The 24,943-nt window shown below is 37.5% G+C and overlaps 1 protein-coding gene across 1 annotated transcript; it reads left to right on the plus strand.

Moving 5' to 3' along the window:
- The first annotated feature begins 305 nt into the window (after positions 1-305).
- Positions 306-24,905, plus strand: TIPRL (TOR signaling pathway regulator). Its single transcript, XM_012783885.3, has 7 exons — positions 306-636; positions 8,194-8,373; positions 9,044-9,143; positions 15,438-15,569; positions 18,573-18,668; positions 21,475-21,537; positions 22,486-24,905. Exons 1-7 carry the CDS (start codon positions 533-535, stop codon positions 22,627-22,629), a joined length of 819 nt encoding a protein of 272 aa, XP_012639339.1. The 5' UTR covers positions 306-532; the 3' UTR covers positions 22,630-24,905.
- Positions 24,906-24,943: the final 38 nt, after the last annotated feature.

The raw sequence follows: 24,943 nt of genomic DNA on the forward strand, positions 1-24,943 counted from the left end.
GATGGACCTCCTAAGGGACTACTTTTTTTTTTTTTTGGCCACAACAGAAAAACGCTGGGCATTTCTTCTCTACAATTCACTAACATACGAGGTAGTTGTACCGCCTTCAGAGGTTCTTAAGGGTCAAGTCAGAGTCGCCTCCCCATTCCCGGGCATTCCGCAAACCCCCATCCCCCACCCAGACGTCGTCACCCAATGAGTGCAGGAGGGCGATGCGCCCCGGACCACGCCCCCTGCAGCCGAAGGCCCGCCCCTTTCCTCCCCATTCCTGTTTTTTCGGGAGCGTAGTAACGTAAGTTGTGGGTCACGGAATATTAGCAACTGGTCCCGGAAGTAAAAAGCAGAGGGCGGAGAAGAAGGCGGAAGAGAGGCCCCGCGTCCGGGTCGGCCGGCAGGGGGCGGGGCAGGGCATGGTAACGGCTCGGAAGCCGAGAGGGCTGGGCCGGAGGGAGGCGGAGGAACCGGTGTCCGCCGCCGCCGCTGCCGCTGCTCCAGTCCGTGCCGTGTGGCCGCCGTGGGCCTCGCCTCAGCCATGATGATCCACGGCTTCCAGAGCAGCCACCAGGACTTCTCCTTCGGTCCCTGGAAGCTGACGGCATCCAAGACCCACATCATGAAATCAGCGGATGTGGAGAAGTGAGGCTCCGGGGCGCGGGGTCCGGGCGTGGGCCGGTGGCTGGGCTAAGGCGGGAGGCAGGGCGAAGTCGGTGCAGCCCCTCTCCTTTCCCCTGCGGCCGAGTCTCGGTCCCTCAGGACTGGAGCTTTGATTGACAACTTCGGTAAATAATCCTGCCCTCACCTGCAGACCATTGGTTGGAGTTCGCAAGGCGCTGCCTTCGCGAAACTGTCACTCGGTTGGGTTTGAGGAAAGCGTGACTGTTTTGGTGGACTTTGCCCTCCCCGAACGTCTCTTCCTGCCCCCGCCGGCGCCACCTTTCTTCCTGAGTGGCTGTGACCTATTTTCTTGGGTTAATCAGGGGGATGACATATCTTTAGTTTTTAGTATGTAAGGTGCTGTACCAGGTACTTGAAATATGAAACAGTGAAAGACAGCCAGAGCCTCAAATAAATCACAGTTTCATCAGAGGGACAGATAGGCAATGATATTACATTGTGAATAACTGTTTATGTTGAAGATGTATACACAGAGTGATTTGAGGTCTTTTAGAGAGACAAAGCATCTGGGAAATTGGGATGCCTGAACTGAATCTTGACAAAGTTCTGGGAGGAGGGGCGTTGGGGTGGAGTTGGGAACGCGTGCAGAGCCGGGAGGTTGGGAGAGGGAGAGCTGTGATGTGCTTGGAGAACTGTTTCTGTGCGAATGGAGGGTGAGATACCTGAGGGGGTGTAGTGAGAAATGATAGGTAGGCCCCAGGGAAGTCGAGATGCTGAGGGAATTTTTATGCCAGGCTAAGGAGTTTTGACTTTTGTCTGACAAACACTGATTGTAATTTTATCCAAAGGAGCTACATTATCAGATGCACACTCTGAAAGATTTCTTTGGAGGTGATGTGGGTAGGGGTGGATTGGAGGGTTGCAGGGCTGGGAAAGAGAGGAGAGAAGTTTTAGAAGATTAAGTCCCTGGGTTAGATGGACAGTTAATAAGAGGAGAAATAAAAAGAAGAATCTATACTGATGGCAAGATTTCTGGCTTGGGCTGTTGCATGAATAGCATTGCCATTGAACAAGGTGAGAAGCACAGGAGGAAGAACAGATTGGGGGCCAGACATTGGATAGAGGATGAATTTAGTTTGTTGAAATGTGAGGTGGGTGTAGGTCATAAAGTGGAGCTGTTCAGTGGGCATTTGGATGTATTAATCGTGGAGCTCCGAAAAGATGACGTCTGTGGGTTTAGGTTTGGGAATCATTAGCTTATAGTTGGTACCTGGAACCTTGGGAATGAATTAAGATTATTTAAAAGTCATCCAGAAGAAAAGATGAGCTAGAACCCTAGGGAGCATTTGTATTAATTTAAGATTCAAGCAGAAGGAGTGACCAGGGAAGAGTCAAAAATAAGTGAATTGTAACATTCTTGGAGATTCATTGAAAAAAATTAGGAAAATACAGCAAAGAAAGGGAAAAAAATTACCTTCATCTCACCACAGATTGAATTACTCTTTGAATTTTTCCTCTCAGTATAATTATACTATATATAAAACAGCTTTAAATTGGACACTCATGTAATTTACTTTCAGACTCTCCAAGAGATGCGGTACACATGGACAGTTTTAAGGGAATCAAATTTCAGGTCTATAATCTCTGTATGTATTATTTCTAAAATAGGTCTACCTGAGTATACTTAGTCCTTTTTTCATATGACAAAAAAAAGGCTTACCCTTACCCATCCTAAATTTTTCTGTGTTGCATTGTCATAGGAGATAAAACCTCTAGGATGCTTAATAAATTGATTAGGTAAAAATTCGGTTAGAGAAGCCCCTATAAGGGGCTTCTTCTCTTCTTGCCATTATAACTGGTTATGCCTATTTATTAAGAGTGAAGCTTGACATTAGAAATGGGACATTTTGGCCTGTGTTTATAAATTTTTTTAATTTAAATTTTTATATTTAATTATTATTATTTTTTGAGACAGGTTCTTGCTCTGTTGCCCAGGCTGGAGTGCAGTGGCACAATCATAACTCACTGCAGCCTCGAACTCCAGGGCTCAAGCAATCCTCTTGCCTCAGCCTCCTGAGTAGCTTAGGACTACAAGCGCAAGCCACCATGCCTGGTTGATTTTTCTGATTCTTTTGTAGAGACAGGGTCTCACTATGTTGCCCAGGCTGGTCTTGAACTCCTGGCTTCAAGTGATCCTCCTGCCTCAGCTTCTCAAGTGCTGGAATTACAGGCATGAGCCATCACAGTTGGCTGGCCTGTGTTTAAGGTACTCTGAATTTAGAATATCTGAAGCAATTTAAGTTAGGAACAGTGATTTTTTTTTTACATATATAACTGGATACTCAGGTTCCTCTTCAGATCATATAAATCTTTCAACTTTTACACATATAATTGGAATATTTTATAGGACTACCAGATTTTTCCAGATATATTAGGTAAAACCCATAGAATCACATTTTATATTAACATTTTCTGTCTCCTAATAACAAGGAATACATTTTACTTACATGTATGATAAAAAGTTAGCATTAGGTGTCATCCTAAAGATGTTTAACTAAAAAGATTAGATCACTGATATGTACACACATAAATACACACAGATGTAATAAATATTCAATGCATGTTCAGTGTTTTTCCTTACTGTTATATTATAAGCATTTTCTACATTAGTATAGTCTCTCTTTAAATATTTTTAATGGTTCCATAATATTTCATCATATGGATATACTCTAGTTTACATAATCATTTATTTCTTTATAATTGGACATTCAGAATATTTTTTTCACTATTATAAATAAGGTTGGTATAAGTATTAATGTACATAGTTTTTTTCTGTATTTGGGATTATTTATTATAGATATCCCAAAGCTGATATTTTATTTTATATTATTTTATTTTTTATAGAGACGAAGTCTTGCTATGTTTCCCAGGCTGGTCTTGAACTCCTGGCCTCAAGTAATCCTCCTATCTCAGTGTCCCAAAGTGTTGGGATTACAGGCGTGAGCCACTATGCCAGGCCACAAAGTTGGTATTTTTAGTCAGAGAGTATACATTTGATTAAATTCTTGCTATTTTTTACTTGATTGTTGCCTGAGGATGGAATGTAAATTGGCATAATCCTTCTTGAAATCCACATAAGGAAGTACTGGTTATCCTCTACCAGTGCCAGGAGCTTTTGCTTTTTTTGTCACCACCTTTTGAGACTTAGTAGAGAATTTAACTGCAAAAATTGTTTTCCTACAAGTATCAATATCTTTAATTGCTATCTTGTCTTCATAGCTAATATTAATGTATTAATATTAATAATTGTCATGTAAGAACAAAAAGTTCACCAGAAATATGGCACTAATGGAGACAGAGCACTATGAGTGTTAAGCCATTTCCTAGGCAGGCATAATGGAATTAAAACCATCTTTATTTTGAAAGTTATTGGCCTTTGATGATCCAGGAATTAGATAGATGTTTCCAATAAGAACCAGTGTTTTTTCTAAAATTTAAATTGTTTAATTTGGTCATGCAGGGTTTTTTACTTGTTTGTTTTATATATATACACACATACACATATGCACACGGACCTGTTTGATATATCTAATTAGAAATAGATTTAAAGCAATTGGAAAGAGTGATTGTGGACTTGGGATATATGCATGGATCCTTTTTTGGCTTTATGTAAGAATATGTTCTTTAATATAGTATTATTTTACCTTGCCTAACAATTATAGCTATATAATATAGCTATTCAAAAATCCAAAAGAAGAAAAAGGAAAAGAAAGCCTTCTTATCTGCCAAAGTATTTTGTCGTAAAAACTTGCACTGAAATCCTGTTGCATCCCTTAGAACTTCTCTCAGTGCATATTTAAACTTTTGACTCTGTCGTACTTTTTAATTATAACTATATTGGAAATGTAAGGAAGAAAAAGTTCCCTATAGTCTCTTTGCCCTAATAAATGAATTGTTATTTTTCATGTTCTCTTCTTTTATTTTTCATTATGCAATTTTAAGAAGTGTACTTGTTCGGTTTTCCAGCCTGTAATAGACTAGAAAACAAATGAAAAGGGATGGAGTGCTTCAGGGACAGATACCTGCATGCTGGAGCAGCTAGAGGCGTGTACACTCAATTGAACTTAAGGACATTGTCTTATGTGATTATTAAACTTGATGATCTCTGATCATCAAGAAAAGTAAAATGACATTTTTTATTATCTGTTTAAGAACACAGAAAAGTCAGCAATTCAAATTGTATCATTTAAAGGCAGCAATATCAGAATCTATATCTATAGCCATATAAATGTAACAGTTTATTTGCAAAGTTCCTGAAAGGAAAAATTTTATCACTACCAACAACCTCTCCACCCAGATGAGGAATGTAGACAAATCTTGGCGTGTTTTAGTTAGCCAAGCAAGACTTAGTTAAAGAATCCTCTAGTGAGCTGTTCCTTATCAAACAGTTGAAATCCCTGTGCTGTACTGGCTAACAGGTTATGATTTATGGGATGTCTAAGACTTGACTGATAGAAACTTAATCTGATGGTTAGAGATGTTGGGCAGTTTAAAAACTGCTGGCATAAACGGGTGAATAAATTTTTAAATCTAAGCTATTGACCTGCATATTTTTTCTTTACCTAAGTCATTTTCTCCATGTAGTCTCAGTCTTTTCAGTATCTGGGTTACTGGTTCAGCAGAAGCCAGGAAAACCAATAACTTTGTAGTAATCAGAATGTTATCCACCTGTATATGGTTGTTTACTTTATTGTAAATATTGGTGAACATTGATCAAGAAATAGTTTTATTTTTTTAAAAAAAAAAGAACACAGAAAAGTATATAAAAACATTTTGAAAAATTTCTAAAATAAAATTGGTATATAAAATAATTAGAAAATATACTTGTGTGAAATCTCTGTGTTAGTTATGCTTTTGGGTTGCAAGGAATGGAGACCCAGGTTACCTGAAGTAATGGGAATTTAATACTATGTAAGGGGCAAGGCACAGTGGCTCACATCTGTAATCTAGCACTTGGGGAAGCCGAGGTAGGAGGATCGCTTGAGCTCAGGAGTTCAAGGCCAGCCTGAGCAAGAGCGAGACCCTGTCTCTACAAAAAGTAGAAAAATAAGGCAGGCTTAGTGGTATGTGCCTATAGTCCCAGCTACTTGGGAGGCTGAGGCAGGAGGAAGGAGGATCTCATGAGCCCAGGAATTTGAGGTTGCAGTGAGCTATGAATGACACCATTGCACTCTAGCCAGGGAGCACAGAGCGAGACTCTGTCTCAAAAAAAAAAATAAAAAAACTATGAGGACATGATTAAACATAGGAATAATCTTAGAAACTGGAGAGCAGTTCTTGTGGCCCCCAAAACTATAGAAGTCTTTACTTTTCTTGTTACTTTTATTTTTCAAGTTTTTGCTTTTGCTTGTCTTTTTGCCTTGCTTTTCTTTTGCTTGTCTTCTTCTCTTGCTGTTTTTTTTTTTTTTTTTTTTTTTTGAGACAGAGTCTCACTTTGTTGCCCAGGCTAGAGTGAGTGCCATGGCGTCAGCCTGGCTGGCTCACAGCAAACTCCTGGGCTCAAGCGATCCTCCTGCCTCAGCCTCCCGAGTAGCTGAGACTACAGGCATGCACCACCATGCCTGGCTAATTTTTTGTATATATATTTTTAGTTGGTCAATTAATTTCTTTCTATTTTTGGTAGAAACGGGGTCTCGCTCAGGCTGGTTTCGAACTCCTGATCTCGAGCTATCTGCCCGCCTTGGCCTCTCAGAGTGCTAGGATTACAGGCGTGAGCCACCATGCCCGGCCCTTCCCTTGCTGTTAATTAAGAGCTTCACTTCACTGTGCCCTCCTGTCTGCCCAGTGGTTTCTGTTTCATGCCATGTCTCTTGGCCTGTGCTTCATTTGACTGTCATTCAGATTTCTTAAAAGAGAGAATCAGAGTGAGTTAATTGATCATTATTCAATTCAGGATACTTATATTAGGCAGAATTCTCAGGCTAAAATTCAGTTTCCAGCCAGCCCATAAATAATTGCCTTTGGTTGGGATGTTGAACTTTTATCTCGAAACTGAAAGTCCTGGTTGTGACCAAGGTCATGTGGTCATAAAGCCTGGTAACCTATACATGTAGCTACTTTTTTCAGAAGTAACTACTTGCCACTTAAAAACCTTTGTAACACGGTATAAACGTTCTAAAAGGCCAAGGGGACTGGTGAACTGGAGAGCACATGCCCCACTTAAAGGGGGGCAGCCTCTACTCAGTTGGTACCATGTGGCACTGCAGGTTCAATGTTGCTAGGTCTATATTTTTTTTACCAAAAAAAAAATAAGAAGAAGAAAGAAAGGGCCAGGTGCAGTAGCTCACACCTGTAATCCCAGCACTCTGGGAAGCTGAGGCCAGGAGTTCAAAACCAGCCTAGTTAACATAGCAAGACCCAGTCTCTACAGAAGAATTTAAAAATTAGCTAGGCATGGTGGCATGCACCTGTAGATCTAGCTACTCGGGAGGCTGGGGCAGAAGGATCATTTGAGCCCAGGAGTTGACAGTTGCAGTGAGCTGTGATCACAGCACTACACTTTAGCCAGGGTGGCAGAGCAAGACCCTGTCTCAAAAAAGAAAAAATAAACCAGAAGTCCAAATTATATAAAATCTCTCAATTTTTGTTGACAACTCTCAATACTGTAGTTGTTGGGAACTATTTTGAATATTTAAAAAACTTATTGTGCTGGCCAATCAAAACATATCTGTTGATTAAGAATTTGTGGTTCTTGGCTTTTTTTTTTTTCTCTAATGAGGCTGGGCAAACGAGATCTTAGTGTATATGAAGCAGTCTAGTATATTGGAAAAAGGCCTGGTGTCAAAACATTCTAGATCTGTGATCTTGCATTAGCTACTTCAAGTCTCTGAGCCTTTCTTAACTTATACAGGGTACTTTTGAGGCTTAAATTTCACTATCTTAGAAGTGATTTCTGATCATCCTGCCTAAAACAGCACCCCCCATATCCTAATTACCTTCCTTTGTTTTTTTCATATATCACTTACTATATTATAATCATCATCATACAGATTGAGTATCCCCTATTCAAAGTGTGTGAGACCATAAGTGTTTTGGATTTTGGATTTTTTCAGATTTTGGAATATTTGCAGAATACATGCTGGTTGAGCTTCCCTAATCTGAAAATCTGAAATCCAAAATGCTCCATTGAGCATTTGTTTTGAGCATCATGTCTGTGTTCAAAAAGTTTCAGATTTTGGAGCATTTTAGATTTCAGAGTTTGGATTAGCATAATACTCAACCTGTATATATATTATTTATAATATATGCTATAGTAATATAATAAGCTGATTTTATGTAATGTATTTGTATAGTCATTTATCTGTTATTTAGCCTACTACCTAGTATAATGCCATAAAAGTATGATGATAAAATGGATGATGAAAGCATTATATATGGACTTTACAAATATATGTTTATTATTTGTTACTTAACTCATTCAGTAATGTATTAATAGAAAGAATTCTTTGGGGATGAAAAGGAAACAAAAGTGCCAACAGTGATATAAAATAACCTCACCTGACTTTTGATTATGTATAGGTTAGCGGATGAATTGCATATGCCATCTCTCCCTGAAATGATGTTTGGAGACAATGTTTTAAGAATCCAACATGGCTCTGGCTTTGGGATTGAGTTCAATGCTACAGATGCGTTAAGATGTGTAAACAACTATCAAGGAATGCTTAAAGTAGCCTGTGCCGAAGAATGGCAGGAAAGCAGGTGAGAGTCTAGTCAGTTATGCGTTAAACAAAAAGAATAGTTGAAAGAGATATTTAGTAGTGATATATATGTGTTTTATTAGAATGAAGGGCTAGTATTACAATTAAAGTTTATAGTTGTATCATTCTAGAATTCAAGTACCTCACTGCTTGAATGCTTGTTGAGTTAAATTGAATTACAGTTGAGGTGAGCTATATAGGGTTTACTTTTAAGCCTTGAGTTTTCCTTGGTGAAGAGAGAGCATATTGTACTTAACATTCCTGTTTTTTTAAGAAAATGTTTATATATGACTTTTTTGAATATTTGAGTAGCACTGAAATTAGGAAAAATTTTATTTTCTTTGATAATCAAATCATCAGTTATTTACTTTGTGCTTATTATGTAGTAGGTATCTTGGAGAATACAAAGAATTATAAGCCTTTAAACTTATACATGTTCTCAGGCAACATACAGCCTAATTAGAAAGACTACATCAGCACATGACAAGTTAAATAACAATAAATGTGCAGAAAACTGTAAGAAAAATCATGTAATAGTGCTTTTTGACAAGTGTATGTAACTAGTAGGATATTTTATATTATTTGTAAAATGTAATTTGATGTGGTATATGAATACAGATAATCTATATTCTACATCACTGAATCTGATCCTTCTAATTTTGATATTTGAGGACGGAGGGTGAACACTCCAAAGAGGTTATTAAACCATATGATTGGACCTATACAACAGATTATAAGGGAACATTACTTGGAGAATCTCTTAAGTTAAAGGTAAATCTTACTTTTTCCTTTTATGAGTCATGAATTGTTTTGGACAGCCTCAGCAATAGAACTTTCTAGTAATGGATTATTTTTTGCTACTACTTTCATTGTCCTCATGACAATGAGGACATGGCTCAGAACCTAATGTGAGGGGATTTTGCTTGTTGATTTATCAGCAGAAAATAACAGAAGGCCATAGTAGAACAATACTTTTAAAAGTGTGACTGGTAGCAATGGCCAGCTTCTTTAATGTTATCATTATTACCATCAGGAAGCATTAAAATATTGATCTGTCCTTGGTAATGTCTTAGGTGGTTTAGACAGAACCTACTAGCTTATAAATTATATAGATGAACAAATAGGTGGGAAAATAGAACTTTTGGTCAGACAATGTTAAGCTTGTTCCTGCCTGCTTGGTATAACTTTAGGCAAGTTATTTCATCTATCTGAGTCTCAATTTTATCAGTTAATTGAGTAAATAGAAATATCTACCTCGCAGCAGAGTTTCGATATGAAATACTTTATGGGAATGTTCTTAATAAATTCTAAAGCTCTGTATTAGTGTTAAGTGGTCTGTGTAACCCCTGCTTAAGAAGAGATAAACTTCATGGTAAATGACACTAGTAAGGTGGAATTGGTAGGTCTTATATTGGGAGCTTAGCTGTATTTTGAAATCTTACACAGTATGACAGAAATGAAGCAAATTTAACTTAGGTTGTTTATATCTAACTATCATAGACTATTATAGACAATGAAATTATTTCAACATAGACTATTTATACTAATATTAAAAGTAACTATTAGAGACCCTATATCATATGTTGGTGCTCAGGCAGAAATGTTAAGAAAATAGGGTAATATATGGGCTCCTTGTCTGTACAGAAATTTTGAGGGTACAGACTTGGGAAGATAAGTTCATGGCAGGAACCTAATAATTTTTGTCTTCAGTTTCTGCCTTTCCTACATTCCAAGTTTTAACTTTTTCTGTGCTTCTAGTAAAAAACACTTTTTGAGGGAACGTGTATTCATTCATTCAACAGATATTTCTTGAGCTCTTACTGTTTGCCAGGCACTACTCCTAGGAGCTGGGGATACAAGAGAGAACAGACAAAAATTCCTCCTTTATGGTCTAATGGGAGAGCAAAGTTATTTTAGTCCTTATAATACTTCATAGATTAGTGTTCTCCTCTCTTCTGATTGAAAAGCTTTGCAGAGAGCATAAGCCATTTGATATTTCATTATCAGGAGTAAGGAAATGGGAACTTGTTTTAACCCCATGCAATAATGATGATGACTTTCTTTATGGGCTGACTTAGGAAAAGCCTCTGGGAGGCTATGAAGTAGCATTAACTGTGATAGAGGAGCAAGAACCACAGCAGTAGAGACAGGGAGTGTGAGAATAGTAGGAGGTGAAAAGCATGTGTTCAGTACTCTCTTCTTGACACTTCAGCCTACAACGTAACTTCTTCTAAGGTGTTGCTGATAAATGTCAATGTGATCACCCACTCGTGGTGGTAATGAGTAGCATTGTCAGAACACAGACGAGGGTTCAAATCCCAGCATCATCATTTACCAGCTTGGAAAAACAATTTAATCTTACTAAGCCTTGCTTCTCACTTTGGTAAACTGGGGATAATACCAGCTGTGAGGTAGGAAATAAGATTGTATATGTAGTCCAGGCACAGTGGCTCATGCCTGTAATCCTAGCAGTCTGGGAGGCCAAGGCAAGAGGATCTCTTGAATTTAGGAGTTTGAGACCAGCCTGAGCAAGAGTGAGACCCTGTCCATACTAAAAACAGAAAAATTAGCTGAGCTTGGTGGTGTGTGCCTGTAGTCTCAGCTACTTGGGAGGCTGAGACTGGAGGATCACTTGAGCCCAGGAGTTTGAGGTTGCAGTGAACTATGATGACACCACTGCACTCTAGCCAGAGCAACAGAGCAAGACGCTGTCTCCAAAAAAAAGGGGGGGGGGTTACATATGTATAGCACAGTGTCTGTTACATAGTAAGATATCAATAAATGGTACCGGAAAAAATAAATAAATAAAATAAATGGCACCTGTTATGACAATATCATATCTCAAATAGCAGGGGAATTAAGTTAATATTATTGAAATACCAAAAATAAAAATAGATGTATTATCTATGATATTTTATTATAGCAGCCCAACAGAGGCCCAATAATTTCTATTTGTGGAGTACCTAGGGTCTTTCATTGTCTGTTACTTCATTTGGTTCTGGCTTACGATGTCTATGTTCCTAATATGCCTTTTCATTTTTGTTTGAATCCTAGGATGATGTTGTTTTTCTCCAGAGAGGATTTTTGTTTATTTCTGACAGGCACTCAAGGGCATTCATAGTCAATGACAGAGGTCTGCAAACTTTTTCTGGAAAAGAAAGGGTCAGATAGTAAATATTTTAGGCTTTGTGGACTATTGAGTCTCTGTTGTAGCTACTCAGCTTTGCTGTTATAGTCTAAACCACCCCCAGATAATATATAAATGAATGAACACAGCTATGTTTCAATAAAACTTTATTTATAGACATTGAAATTTGAATCTCATGTAATTTTTGTGTCATGGAATATTTTTCTTTTGATTTTTTTTCTCCAGTCATTTAAAAAACACAAAAACCATTCCTAGCTTGCAGTCTATACAAAAATAGGCAGCAGAGCAGATTAGACCCACAGGTCTTAGCTTGCCAACCTTGGTCTAGGAACAGAGTTTGAAGTGTAGTAGGTCTGTAGATAAGAAGCTCTGAAACTAGTATAGCTCTTCAGGGTGTCATCCCCAAATTGGGAGTGGGCAGGGAATTCTCCAGGGTCCCTGCCCTTTGTAAGCACTGAGCAATACTATGATAAAAAAAAAAAGAAAAGAAAAAAAAAAGAGTCTCCTTATAGATGCTCCTGACTTCCAAAAAAATTAATCATTATGTGAATTTTCTCATTGGAAAATTGCTACTTTATTAATGTTTCATATATGCCTTCAATAATAATTGGTTAAAATGAATCCATCAGTCTTGCCATTTATATACTTGTTCTTTTTGTTTTTGTTTTGTTTTTGAAACAGTCTTACTCTGTTGCCCCAGCTAGAGTGAGTGCTGTGTCATCAGCCTAGCTCACAGCAACCTCAAACTCCTGGGCTTAAGCGATCCTTCTGTCTCAGCCTCCCGAGTAGCTGGGACTACAGGCATGCGCCACCATGCCCGGCTACTTTTTTCTATTTTTAGTAGAGACGGGGTCTCGCTCTTGCTCAGGCTGGTCTGGAACTCCTGAACTCAAATGATCTGCCCACCTCGGCCTCCCAGAGTGCTAGGATTACAGGCGTGAGCCACCGCACCCGGCCTATTTACTTGTTCTTATATAATGTTTGAAAGAGAAAGACAAAAATCAATTTGATAAAACATGAGTTATAGACATTCATTATATTTAACTTTATGCTATCTTCTTTCACTGGCAATGACAAATACTTTTAGAACTTTATACTTCTCAGCCCTCTGTCTTCCTTAACTCCTTTTATCTCCTCCCTAAATTTAGACACCTGGAAAAAAAAAAAACCAGCTAAACTTAAAACATATGGAACACTTTTGGCTTCCAGTATTGGCAGAATAAGTAATCTAGACAAACACTCTTGACAAAGACAATTTAAGAACCTGGCTGAAAAAACAAAAACTTCTTTTTTTTTTCTTTTGAGACAGAGTCTCACTTTGTTGCCCAGCTAGAGGCCTAGAGTGAGTGCCGTGAAGTCAGCCTAGCTCACAGTAACCTCAAACTCCTGGGCTCAAGCGATCTTCCTGCCTCAACCTCCTGAGTAGCTGCGACTACTGGCGCTCACCACCATGCCCAACTAATATTTTGTTTCTATTTTTAGTTGCCCAGCTAATTTTTTCTGTTTTTAGTAGAGACAGGGTCTCACTCTTGCTCAGGCTGGTCTTGATCTCCTGACCTCAGGCCATCCTCCCAGAGTGCTAGGATTACAGGTGTGAGCCACCACACCTGGCCCAAAAACTTCTTAAAAGCGTCAAATGGCCAAGGCCATAAGGAGTTACTGGGCAGAGATCTAGAAGAAGACTGGAGTCTAGAAAAGTGATTCTGTAGTTGGCTAACTTTTGCCCTGAGGCATCAGCATTGGCAAATCCAGAGAAGAGGCTGGGCTCTGCTAGCTTTTGATGCCATCTTTGTTCAGTGCTTACCAAGGGCAGGACCCTGGAGAATTCCCTGCCCACTCCCAATTTGGGGATGACACCCTGAAGAGCTATACTGGTTTCAGAGCTGCTTATCTACAGACCTACTACACTTCAAACTCTGTTCCTAGACCAAGGTTGGCAAGCTAAGACCTGTGGGTCTAATCTGCTCTGCTGCCTATTTTTATATAGACTGCAAGCTAGGAATGGTTTTTGTATTTTTTAAATGACTGGAGAAAAAAATTAAAAGAAAAATATTCCATGACACAAAAATTACATGAGATTCAAATTTCAATGTCTATAAATAAAGTTTTATTGAAACATAGCTGTGTTCATTCATTTATATATTATCTGGGGGTGGTTTAGACTATAACAGCAAAGCTGAGTAGCTGCAACAGAGACTCAGAGAAGGAGAATCTTAAAAATGTAATAAAATTAGTTTATTAGAACTAAAACTATATAAAAGAGAGGAAATTTACAAGTGTATGTATTTAACACTAACTTAACTTTTATAACCTTAGGCAGTCGTAGTTGGCAGACCAACTTTTATTTTAAATAGATCATAAACCTATGTGTGATGCATGGGGTTGGTTATATGCCCTGCCCCAACACTGTAACTCCCTTCCCCTCCCAATTTTCTTTTTTTTTTTTTTTTTTTTTTTTTTTGAGACAGAGTCTCACTTTGTTGTCCAGGCTAGAGTGAGTGCCGTGGCGTCAGCCTAGCTCACAGCAACCTCAAACTCCTGGGCTTGCGTGATCCTTCTGCCTCAGCCTCCCGAGTAGCTGGGACTACAGGCATACGCCACCATGCCCGGCTAATTTTTTATATATATATATCAGTTGGCCAATTAATTTCTTTCTATTTATAGTAGAGACGGGGTCTCGCTCTTGCTCAGGCTGGTTTTGAACTCCTGACCTTGAGCAATCCGCCCGCCTCGGCCTCCCAAGAGCTAGGATTACAGGCGTGAGCCACAGCGCCCGGCCCCCCTCCCAATTTTCACCTTCAAAGTGGCTATTTGTCTGCTCTAGATGCATTTTAGAATAAAACTGCATAAAGTGTTATCTGTAGGTGAACATGGAGTAACTATGGACATGTTTTCACCTCTTGGGGATCATACAAACTGTGCCACTTTGTTTTCATTGGAACTTCCCCCCCCCATTATCACTTAATACTCCCTTAGATTTCTCCCCCAAATCTCTGTAGTCTCTTCAACAACCTTTATTATTTTCTTATAATTCTTGTCCAGTTATCTCAAATTTCTCTCCATGTCTTCATACTGTCCATAAGTCAATTAATGACTTAATCATAACTGTTAAGTAAAGCAAAATAATAGCTACTATTTACTGAATATCTCTGTTTTGACAAGCACTGTTGTATTTGTTTTTGTGATAAACCTTGTCAAAGAATAGAACAGCTGAACATTTTGTAGTAAAATTGGATGTAGTAGAAAATGGCATATATATGGTATATGTATCAGTGAGCTACTGATATGATCTGCCTTGGGATTTTTGATGCTTTTGTTAGATTATGTATGTGTGTTTCTGTGAGATACAAAATAATACATTGAAAAAATTGCCGGCTTTGTTTTCAAAGCCATTTGCGGTGCCAGGAGTTTCCCTCAGAATTTCTCTAAAAGTTCTTGTTCACTTTATTATCTAAAGCACTTTTTTTTGTTTGTAGGTTTTGAGGAGTTTGGTTGAGAAAATATGTAATATTCAAAAATGGAAAAATATTTTACAAGTCCCACATGAATGTCTTAAAAGGGATTTTCACAACATAGAACTGCTTTGACCTTCTATTGTAGTAACTCATCACACTGATTTTTAGTGGATTAATTTTCTCATAGTCACAATAGAAAACTTGATTTTAATCTGGCTTCTATGAAAAATGGTGAATTTTTACTCTGTCTTTTTGTGAAGGTATAATATGAGGTGTCTGTAATTTCTTCAGTTTTTCAGAGTTGAGGTATATTCTGACCGTTGATGTCTACTAACAACACCTAAATTTAGAACTGTGTGCCTTGGCTATTCAGAAAAGACTGGCAGGAAAAACTATTTTCCTGTGTTTCTGTAGCTACTTAAAATTTTTTTATGTGCTCCTTTTTAAATTTTTTTCTTTCAGGTTGTACCTACAACAGATCATATAGACACAGAGAAATTGAAAGCCAGAGAACAGATTAAGTTTTTTGAAGAAGTTCTTCTGTTTGAGGATGAACTTCATGATCATGGAGTTTCAAGCCTGAGCGTGAAAATTGTGAGTATTATGATTTTTGTTTAAAATTAACATCTTTCTTCCATTCTTTTTTTTTTCTTCCATTCTTAACATTGGGCAGAAATATAAGACTCACTTTGAATCACACTGAGTCTTAACATGATGTGATGTGCAATTTCACTTGGATCTAGAGCAGGGGTCCTCAAACTTTTTAAACAGGGGGTCAGTTTACTGCCCCTCAGACTGTTGGAGGGCCGTTGGAGAGTGCGGTGCACATTCCACACATGCGCACTGTGGGCCCGGGATGAGTCAGTTGCTAAGCAGGACAGGCAGTGGTGGCAGAAACACCCCGAGGGCCACATGTGGCCCGTGGGCCATAGTTTGAGGACGCCTGATCTAGAGTATATCTTACTGAATATCCATTATAAAAGTCACAAAATCTTACTATACTGTTAAGACTTTAGTTTAGTTTAAACTAACTAGTTTAGTTAAATAAACTTTATTTACAAAAGTGAATTTTTTCTGTAGAATCATAGGACTTTGGAATTGTAATGAATTTTTATAGAATTATTGTATCCAGTTTTCCATGTTCTATAAACAAAGCCCAAAAAGATTAGTATATCTAAAGTCATGAAATGAATTATTTACAAAATTTTCTTTATACCATCTGACATAAATCATTCTAGCATTAGATAATTGTTTTCATAGCCCCTTACTCCCTTGTTTACTTATAACTGTCTTTGAATTAACTTTTTTTATTTAGATATAATCACTCTCCAACTCATCCAGTCATGTTACTTTCCACTTGTCTGTCCACCTGCTGAATTGACGATGTTCAATGTTCATTATGAGTTTGCATGTCTGAGTGTGCATTTGTATCCAAGTGGGTGGATATATCTATGATGTATGTAAGTGGATAGATATGTGGGGAGCACATACGTCTTGGTAGATGAAGGAGTTGCTCGAGAATATATGGGCATAAATGTAGTATGTGTATACCACCATAAATAGTAAGTTTCTAACTGAAGAGTAATGTATTCTTAAAATGTTTCTTCTTTTTACCTTGTGTAACTTTTATAAGTTATGTGATGGGATTGCATTTTTAAGAACACCTGGAAAGATTTCATTAATATAGTGTCCTTTCTGGGTTGGTTTCTTTCAAACAATGTAACAGATATTGCGCTAAATAAAATAAATGACATACCATGTTTCCCTGAAAATAAGACAGGGTCTTATTTTATTTTTCCTCAAGAAGACACCCTAGGGCTTATTTTCAGGGGATGTGTTATTTCCCCTCAAAGCCTCAGCTTGCAGCACACCAGATCTGCCCGGACCTGACACAGGGAGCCCGCACCTTTCCAGTCACCTCTAGGATAGTAGCTGTCACGATGGGGCAGATGAAAAGGGCAGCTCATCTGGGTTCTGTAGATCTGCTGCGTAGCCACGCCCATCACTAGGTCTTATTTTGGGGGTAGGGCTTCTATTGCGCAAATGCTTAGAAATCCTGCTAGGGCTTATTTTATGGGTAGGTCTTATTTTCGGGGAAACACGGTAGTTTCTGATGTATAGACAAATGCAGTTTCCCTCTGTAGAAACAAAGGCTAGCCTGGTAAGTAAGGCTGTAAGGGAGAAACCAGGAATGTGGTGCTTGGGAAACTAAGGAAGTAGAATGTTTTAAGTGGTCAGCTCAAGCATTGCTTTCTCTGACTTTCTTCAGCAGACTTAGGTACTTCTTTCTCTGAGTGCTTATTGAATCTTGTGCATACCTCTATTATGCCAGCTACCACATTTTGTTTGACTGTTTCCCTGGTTGATAAACTTTCTCAACATGGGGATTCTATCTTTTCATTTATATAAATCCAAGGCCTACTATAGTAAGAACTTGGCACTCAGTAGACAATAAATATTTAGTAAATAGTCAAGCATATTTATTTTAAAGACCTAAATACATCATGCCCCATCAGCCCCTCCCTCTCTGCCATCAGGACCTACCTTGTTATTCTCACCGATGATTCTGGCTTTCTTCAGCAGTTTTACTCAGAAAGCACAGGGATTTGTAGATATGCCACAGATGAAAGATGTTAAGAACATCTTAAAATGTTCTGCTACCAGATATATTCTCCAGCAAACTGGTATTAACTGAGTAGCACCTAAGTGGACACATAGGTACTACAGTAATAGGGTATTGGGCAGGTGGGAGGGGGGAGGGGGGCGGGTATATACATACATAATGAGTGAGATGTGCACCATCTGGGGGACGGTCATGATGGAGACTCAGACTTTTGGGGGGAGGGGGGGAAATGGGCATTTATTGAAACCTTAAAATCTGTACCCCCATAATATGCTGAAATAAAAAAAAAAGAGAGAGGAAAAAAAATGTTCTACTAAACCATTCTTTGTCAATATGAAATAGTGCCTAATTGGTTGCACTGAATTAGAGCATTCTGTTTAGGGTCTTTTGCCTTTTGATGTAAAGTGCATAAAAGTGAGTAGTGACAAAGAACTAGGTTGTTCTTTCATTTTCATTTTATTGGTGTCGACATTTACTATCAGTACTACCATTTTTTAAAATGAACATTACAATTTTCATATTACTTGGCTATGTTTTAAGCCTTTTAAACCTCAATATCTTTTTCTTTTCTTTTTTTTTTTTTTTTTGAGACAGAGTCTCACTCTGTTTGTTGCTCAGGCTAGAGCTGTGGCGTCAGCCTAGCTCACAGCAACCTCAAACTCCTGGGCTCAAGCAATCCTTCTGCCTCAGCCTCCCGAGTAGCTGGGACTATAGGCATGTGCCACCATGCCCAGCTAATTTTTTCTATATATATTTTTAGTTGTCTAGATAATTTCTTTCTATTTTTAGTAGAGATGAGGTCTCACTCTTGCTCAGGGTGGTCCTGAGCTCAAATGATCCTCCCGCCTCAGCCTCCCAGAGTACTAGGATTACAGGCGTGCACCACAGCACCCAGCTGAAAAATAAATTTTTCTTTTAGCAAATTAATAAAATATTTGATTTTCATTAAAATATTAATATACTTTTTTTTTCAGAGAGTAATGCCTTCTAGTTTTTTCCTGCTATTGCGGTTTTTCTTGAGAATTGATGGGGTGCTTATCAGAATGAATGACACAAGACTTTACCATGAGGTACCTTTTCTCATTTAATGAATATACTAAGTGATATTGGGCCTATTGATATTGTTTCTTTGTTAATCTGAGAATTTGAAATTAATGTTTATATTATATGACAATTCTTCTAGCCTTTAAGTTTGGGTGTTTCAGATTGACTGTTAATTGCATGCTGTTATTGAAACATTACATCTCCTTTTCCAAAAGTTCTGGTACCTGAAAATGTTTTCTAAAAGATACTCCTTAGTGGGGGAGAGGTCTGATGCTTTTTAAAGAATTTGGTATATACTTAATCTCTATTTGAGAAAACTGTCCATTGTTTATAGTATTATATATGTTGTTTATATATGTGCTGATGTTAGGAATACCAATTACATGGCTTCCTAAAATTTTTATTATCTAATTACTTTCATGTTCTAAAATTTTAAAGCTCTGTGTTCTGTCTGAAGGAACTGTTAACATGCAGGGTTTAAAAAAAGTTTTAAAAAGAGGGGGCTTAAATTGAGTCATAAAAATTCCTCTAATATTTTTATAGTAGCCAGTCCTTTCTGAATTTTTAACTTCAGATTTGTGATCCTGTAGGATAAGGAATTAGAGACCACCAGTATTAGTTGTAATAGTCAAAATAATGATTAACTCTGATGACAACCCCATGAAGTCAATGTTGTTATTATCACTGTTTTATAGCCAAGGCAAAGGATTAAGTAACTGGCCCAAGTTATATAATTATTAGGTGGCAGAACTGGTATTTGAACTCTGTAGGGTGGGATTCGATTGGTTTTTCCCCAAATTCTTCACTTGGAGATGGTGTTTTCCCTTAAAATACCATGATGACTGTGACAGACCATTTTCTTTTTAAAACTGTGGTAAACTACTAAAAGTAGGCAACATTTTTGTCTCCCAGAAACTGTGAAATCTAAATTTTAAAAATACTATGTTTTAACTAAACAATATTGAGTTTTAGGACTATCTCCTAAAAAGATTCTTTTATACAATAATCTACAGATGTTAACCAGGCACTTGCCCAGTGTTGTATGGGCATGTGTTGTATGCACGTGAATATTCACAGCAGTGTTGTTCATAATAACAAACAGGAAGGAAGGAAAGAGCTTAATGCCCAGTAAATGGGCTTTGATTACATCCTTTACTTTATACCTATGTAGTAGAAAAATATACAATCATTAAAATTAATGGCAGATAATTATATCTGACTAGATGTGGAAAGATTTTCATTTCAATGTTGCATTTTAAAAAGTGAGTATGAGTCTATTCATATGAGATTGTGTGTAGAGATTTGTAAGTATTAAAGATAGTGTTATCCATAAGAGCTGTGATTGCTGATGATTTATACTCTCTTCCTTATAATTTTATATTATTTGATTTTTTTATAGTAAGCATTAATCTGTTTTGGTTTTTTTTTTTTTTCCCTGAGACAAAATCTCACTTTTTTTTTTTTTTTTGAGACAGAGTCTCACTTTGTTGCCCAGGCTAGAGTGAGTGCTGTGGCATCAGCCTAGCTCACAGCAACCTCAAACTCCTGGGCTCAAGCAATCCTTCTGCCTCAGCCTCCCAAGTAGCTGGGACCACAGTCATGTGCCACCATGCCCAGCTAATTTTTTGTATATATATTAGTTGGCCAATTAATTTCTTTCTATTTATAGTAGAGACGGGGTCTCACTCTTGCTCAGGCTGGTTCCGAACTCCTGATCTCGAGCAATCCATCCTCCTTGGCCTCCCAGAGTGCTAGGATTACAGGCGTGAGCCACCTCGCCCGGCCCAAAATCTCACTTTGTTGCCCAGGCTAGAGTGTCACGGCGTCAGCCTAGCTCACAGCAACCTCACACTCCTGCATCCTCCTACCTCAGCCTCCTGAGTAGCTAGAACTACAGAGGGGCACCACCACACCCAGCTAATTGTTTCTATTTTAGTAGACATAAGTTCTCACTTAGACTGGTCTCAAATTCCTGAAGTCAAACAATCCCCCAGCCTGAGTCTCCCAGAGTGCTGAGGCTCACGCCTCCCACAGGCGTGAGCCACCGCCTATAATCTTTTATAAAAGATGGAAATATTAAGGGAGTATAATTCTGTGGTTTTCCTTTTATTGAAAAATTTTTCACCAATAAGCACATTGTAATAAATTGCTGTTCTAAAACTTAACTTGAAAAATCTTAAATGGGGGCCAGGCACGGTGGCTCACGCCTTTCTAATACTGTGGGAGGCTGAGGCGGGCGGATTGCTCAAGGTCAGGAGTTCAAAACCAGCCTGAGCAAGAGCGAGACCTCGTCTCTACTATAAATAGAAAGAAATCAATTGATCAACTAATATATATAGAAAAAATTAGCCGGGCATGGTGGCGCATGCCTGTAGTCCCAGCTACTCGGGAGGCTGAGGCAGAAGGATCGCTCGAGCCCAGGAGTTTGAGGTTGCTGTGAGCTAGGCTGAGGCCACGGCACTCACTCTAGCCTGGACAACAAAGCGAGACTCTGTCTCAAAAAAAAAAAAAAAAAAATCTCTTGCATATCTCATTTATATACATATTCTTTCAAAGTAAAACCTTTGCTTGTGTTTCTTTTACATGGTAATTATTAAATCTGTTTACATATATGAATGCAGTATTACTATAATTTATAGATATTGGAAATACTAATTCAGAATTCTTGGTGAGAATTAAATAGGAGTTATCTCAATGTAGAATGAGGTGTTCTTGTCACACTTCATGCTACTTTCAAAACCTGTTCTAAAATGTAGGCATTCTGTTTAATAGAAAGGATTTTGTAAATCAATATAAATAAATTTATTGCAACTTTTTTATTTGTAAATATAGGCTGATAAAACCTACATGTTACGAGAATATACATCACGAGAGAGCAAAATTGCTAGCTTAATGGTAAGTATTTAAATTTCAGTTTTTATAGGTTGAATTTTAATTTTTCATGTTAAGTTATCCTTCATCCTCATCCACCTAAATTTATATCCCTAAACCCATTCATTCACCTAATGGGCTCTATAGTATAAATTCTACTAGGGCATAAATTTTCTGGGCTTACCTCAAATACAAGAACAATTAGAGTCGTTAGATGCCTCAGCCATCACCCAATCTAATTTGCACATTTTATTCTGAAGAAATTGAGACCAGAGCTGTAACTTACCCGTAGTCATATAGCTGGTTGGCAGTGGAGCTACAACTGGCACAAATTGGATATTCTTTCCACTTATCATCCCGCCACCCTATAATTTCTTTCTACGCAATCTGTTTTTTTCTTCCTAAAATGTATTGATTCTGTTCCATGGCTTGTTTTGTCATAATTCTCCTTTATTTTTTGCTCCCTTGGGACTTATGAAGGACTTCCATAGAATTAAGAAGTCTTTAATGGGTTGCTTAAATAGTGATACCTTCCTACAAACTTGATTTTTTTTTTCACCCTTAGTTCTTATTTCTGTCTGCATATAGAGTATGCTTGGGTTAGAAAAGTTTCTTAGATTCTGTTGTAGACTTTATACTGGGCTGTAACTGATAACTGGTGTTTTCAGGTTACAAAACCAACAGGGACAGGGCATTGAATCAAGATGTTTAAGATTACTAGGACATTTATGGGAGCATTGTAAATTATATAATCCTGTGATCTTTAATCAAAATCATTTAGTAGCAAAGTTGAATGATTCAATAACAGGAAATACCTGTTATTATTAGGAGCAATTAATGGTGCTCCTTATATACATATACTGCACCTGATTTTGAAATTGGTATGCTTTATGAATGCTTGAACCAAAACATTTTTAAGAAATGGCAATATGATGACTGAGTGTATGCTAATATGATTTATGTATTTTCTAGCATGTTCCACCTTCTCTCTTCACGGAACCTAATGAAATATCCCAGTATTTACCAATAAAGGAAGCAGTTTGTGAGAAGCTAATATTTCCAGAAAAAATTAATCCTAACCCAGAAGACTCACAAGAAAGTACACCTGCAAAATAGAATGTGATACAACATATACTTACTGTGGAACTGACTAGATACCTTGGCTATTTGTAGGGGGGTATTTTTATGAGAATTAATTGCCTTGTTTAATGTGCAGATTTTCTGTAGCCTTAAAGGAAAAAACAATAATAAAAGATTGTCACAGGCAGGTTCCACTTAACTGCTATTTGTACTGTCTGTCTTCAAATTCATATTCCAGAGGTTTTGTTTTCTGGAGTTAAATTTGGATTTCTAAATTATGACAGTGGGATCTCAGCAGTGGTAACGTATGTGTGTGCCATGAGTAGTGAGCATGATCCGCGTGAATCATGAAGCACTGTCTTTTAACATGACGAGGTCAATTTAAATCACTGAATCCCAAGGCCTTTGACTTTCATAGGAGTTTTAACTTGCCATCCAGGAAATTAGTCTCATAGTTTAGTGATCTTCACCCACAAAAGTTTATAATATAGTTTTTTCCTAATTTTAAATTGGCTTTGAAATTTAAAGACAGTTTAAACGTAGAACCAGAACCAAAAAAGCCTAGTTTTTTGGAGAACTTAAGCTATTACGTACATGGAAACATATGAACGTGGTTCTCTTTCCTCCATCTTTAGGTGCTTTTTCTTATACGTAGTTCTATTTGTACTGATATTTTAAATTTCCATCTTTCATGCAACCTCAGAATGAATAAATCCTTAAATTTGATACTGGTCCTAAAAAGTTTGAAGAGTTTATTAACAATTGTTTTTTGCAAATATTACATCAACCCCCTAAAGCAACAAGATTAATTTTCTTCTTAAAATATTTGGGGATAGGTGTGGAGGAAGAGGGGGCATAGTTTAAAATATAAAAGCCTTTTTTTCTATTTTGAGATTCATGTTTGTCACATTATAGGGGATCCAGTAAAATATAATTAATTACCACAGGATCTAGGTATTACAGAAAGTACACAAAAGTACATTTCAAATCCATTTAGTTATTTTGATGATCACCCTTTAAACATATTTTGTTATTTCTAAATGGTCTTCAAAAAGTGAGAAATTATTATAAAGCACCAAATAAGGAATTATTTGGGTTTTTCTGTTTGTTTTGTTTTGAGACAGAGTCTTGCTCTGTTGCCCAGGCTAGAGTGCCATGGCATCAGCCTAGCTCACAGCAGCTTCAAACTCCTGGGCTCAAGTGATCTTCCTGCCTCAGCCTCCTGAGTAGCTGGGACTACAGGCGTGTACCATGCCTGGCTAATTTTTTCTATTTTTAGTAGAGATGAAGCCTCATTCTTGATCAGGCTGGTTTCAAACTCCTGACCTCAAGTGATCCTCCAATCTTGGCCTCCCAGAGTGCTAGTATTATAGGCGTGAGCTACCATGCCTGGCCAGGAATTATTTGAAATGGATTTTTAAAAATAATTTTTTGATGAGCAGGCAGGAAAAAAACCACTCCTTTTGTTCTGACTTGAAATAACTGTTGTACATATTTCCACTTGATAGATAAATCATTAAATAAGAATGCTTAATTGAAAGTATTATTAGCAAAGCTCTTCAGATATTAGCCTGAAGATAAATTTTAGTAAAACAAATAACACTTGGATATTCATCATTGTTCAAATTCTGGTATATTGTTGTGAGCCAATGGGCAGGGTATGTTTTATTAGCTAAATTTGGTCACAAATAGTTTTGGTATTTGTCTGCCTTCTGTATCACCGCTAAGGTATAGGAAATCAGGATTTAGTTAGCTTTAAAAAAACACATGGTATGTGCACTGTATATTAAAAATACCTGTATTTAATGCTTTCTCTTAGTACAGAAAAGTATATATATGTATATACACACATGTGTTGTACTCAGCTTTCTGTTTTATTTGCCATGCAGACTTGAACAGAACAGACTATTCACGTAAATTATAAGAAATGAAAAACTTGTAAGAATATTCATGAGTTGGAGTTTCTGGGCAACATATTATGTGTATCTACGCCCATGCACGAATATGTGCGTGTACACACACTTTTTTTTAACTTGTTGATTCAGATGTCTTGGTCCCTGAGTAGTTGTAGATTAGTTTGAGAATCCATTGTTAAAAATTATAGGAAATTAAAAGAATTGACCTTTTTTTTCCTTTTAGAGGGTGGGAGGAGGGTAGGATGAATGTGCTTCTGAAAATTTTATTAGTTTATTTCTGTGGAGAATACCAAGAAAATGTGTATTTGCCCATTGCTAAATATGACATATGCCATTTTATATTTATTTGGAAGTGTCTTTTTGTAAAAGGAGAATAAACAAGCAATTACTGATCTATGTTTTCTATATTGTTTATTTCAGTTTTTTGAGAGCTG

The sequence above is a fragment of the Microcebus murinus genome, chromosome 2, assembly GCF_040939455.1.
Source record: "Microcebus murinus isolate Inina chromosome 2, M.murinus_Inina_mat1.0, whole genome shotgun sequence".
In the NCBI taxonomy this organism is placed as follows: domain Eukaryota; kingdom Metazoa; phylum Chordata; class Mammalia; order Primates; family Cheirogaleidae; genus Microcebus; species Microcebus murinus.

Excerpts from the sequence above, each read along its gene's own strand:
- TIPRL (XM_012783885.3), top strand. The coding sequence starts at position 533 with ATGATGATCCACGGCTTCCAGAGCAGCCACCAGGACTTCTCCTTCGGT. Across the intron at positions 637-8,193 it reads AAATCAGCGGATGTGGAGAA|GTTAGCGGATGAATTGCATA; the intron begins GTGAGGCTCCGG and ends GATTATGTATAG. Across the intron at positions 18,669-21,474 it reads ACACAAGACTTTACCATGAG|GCTGATAAAACCTACATGTT; the intron begins GTACCTTTTCTC and ends TTGTAAATATAG.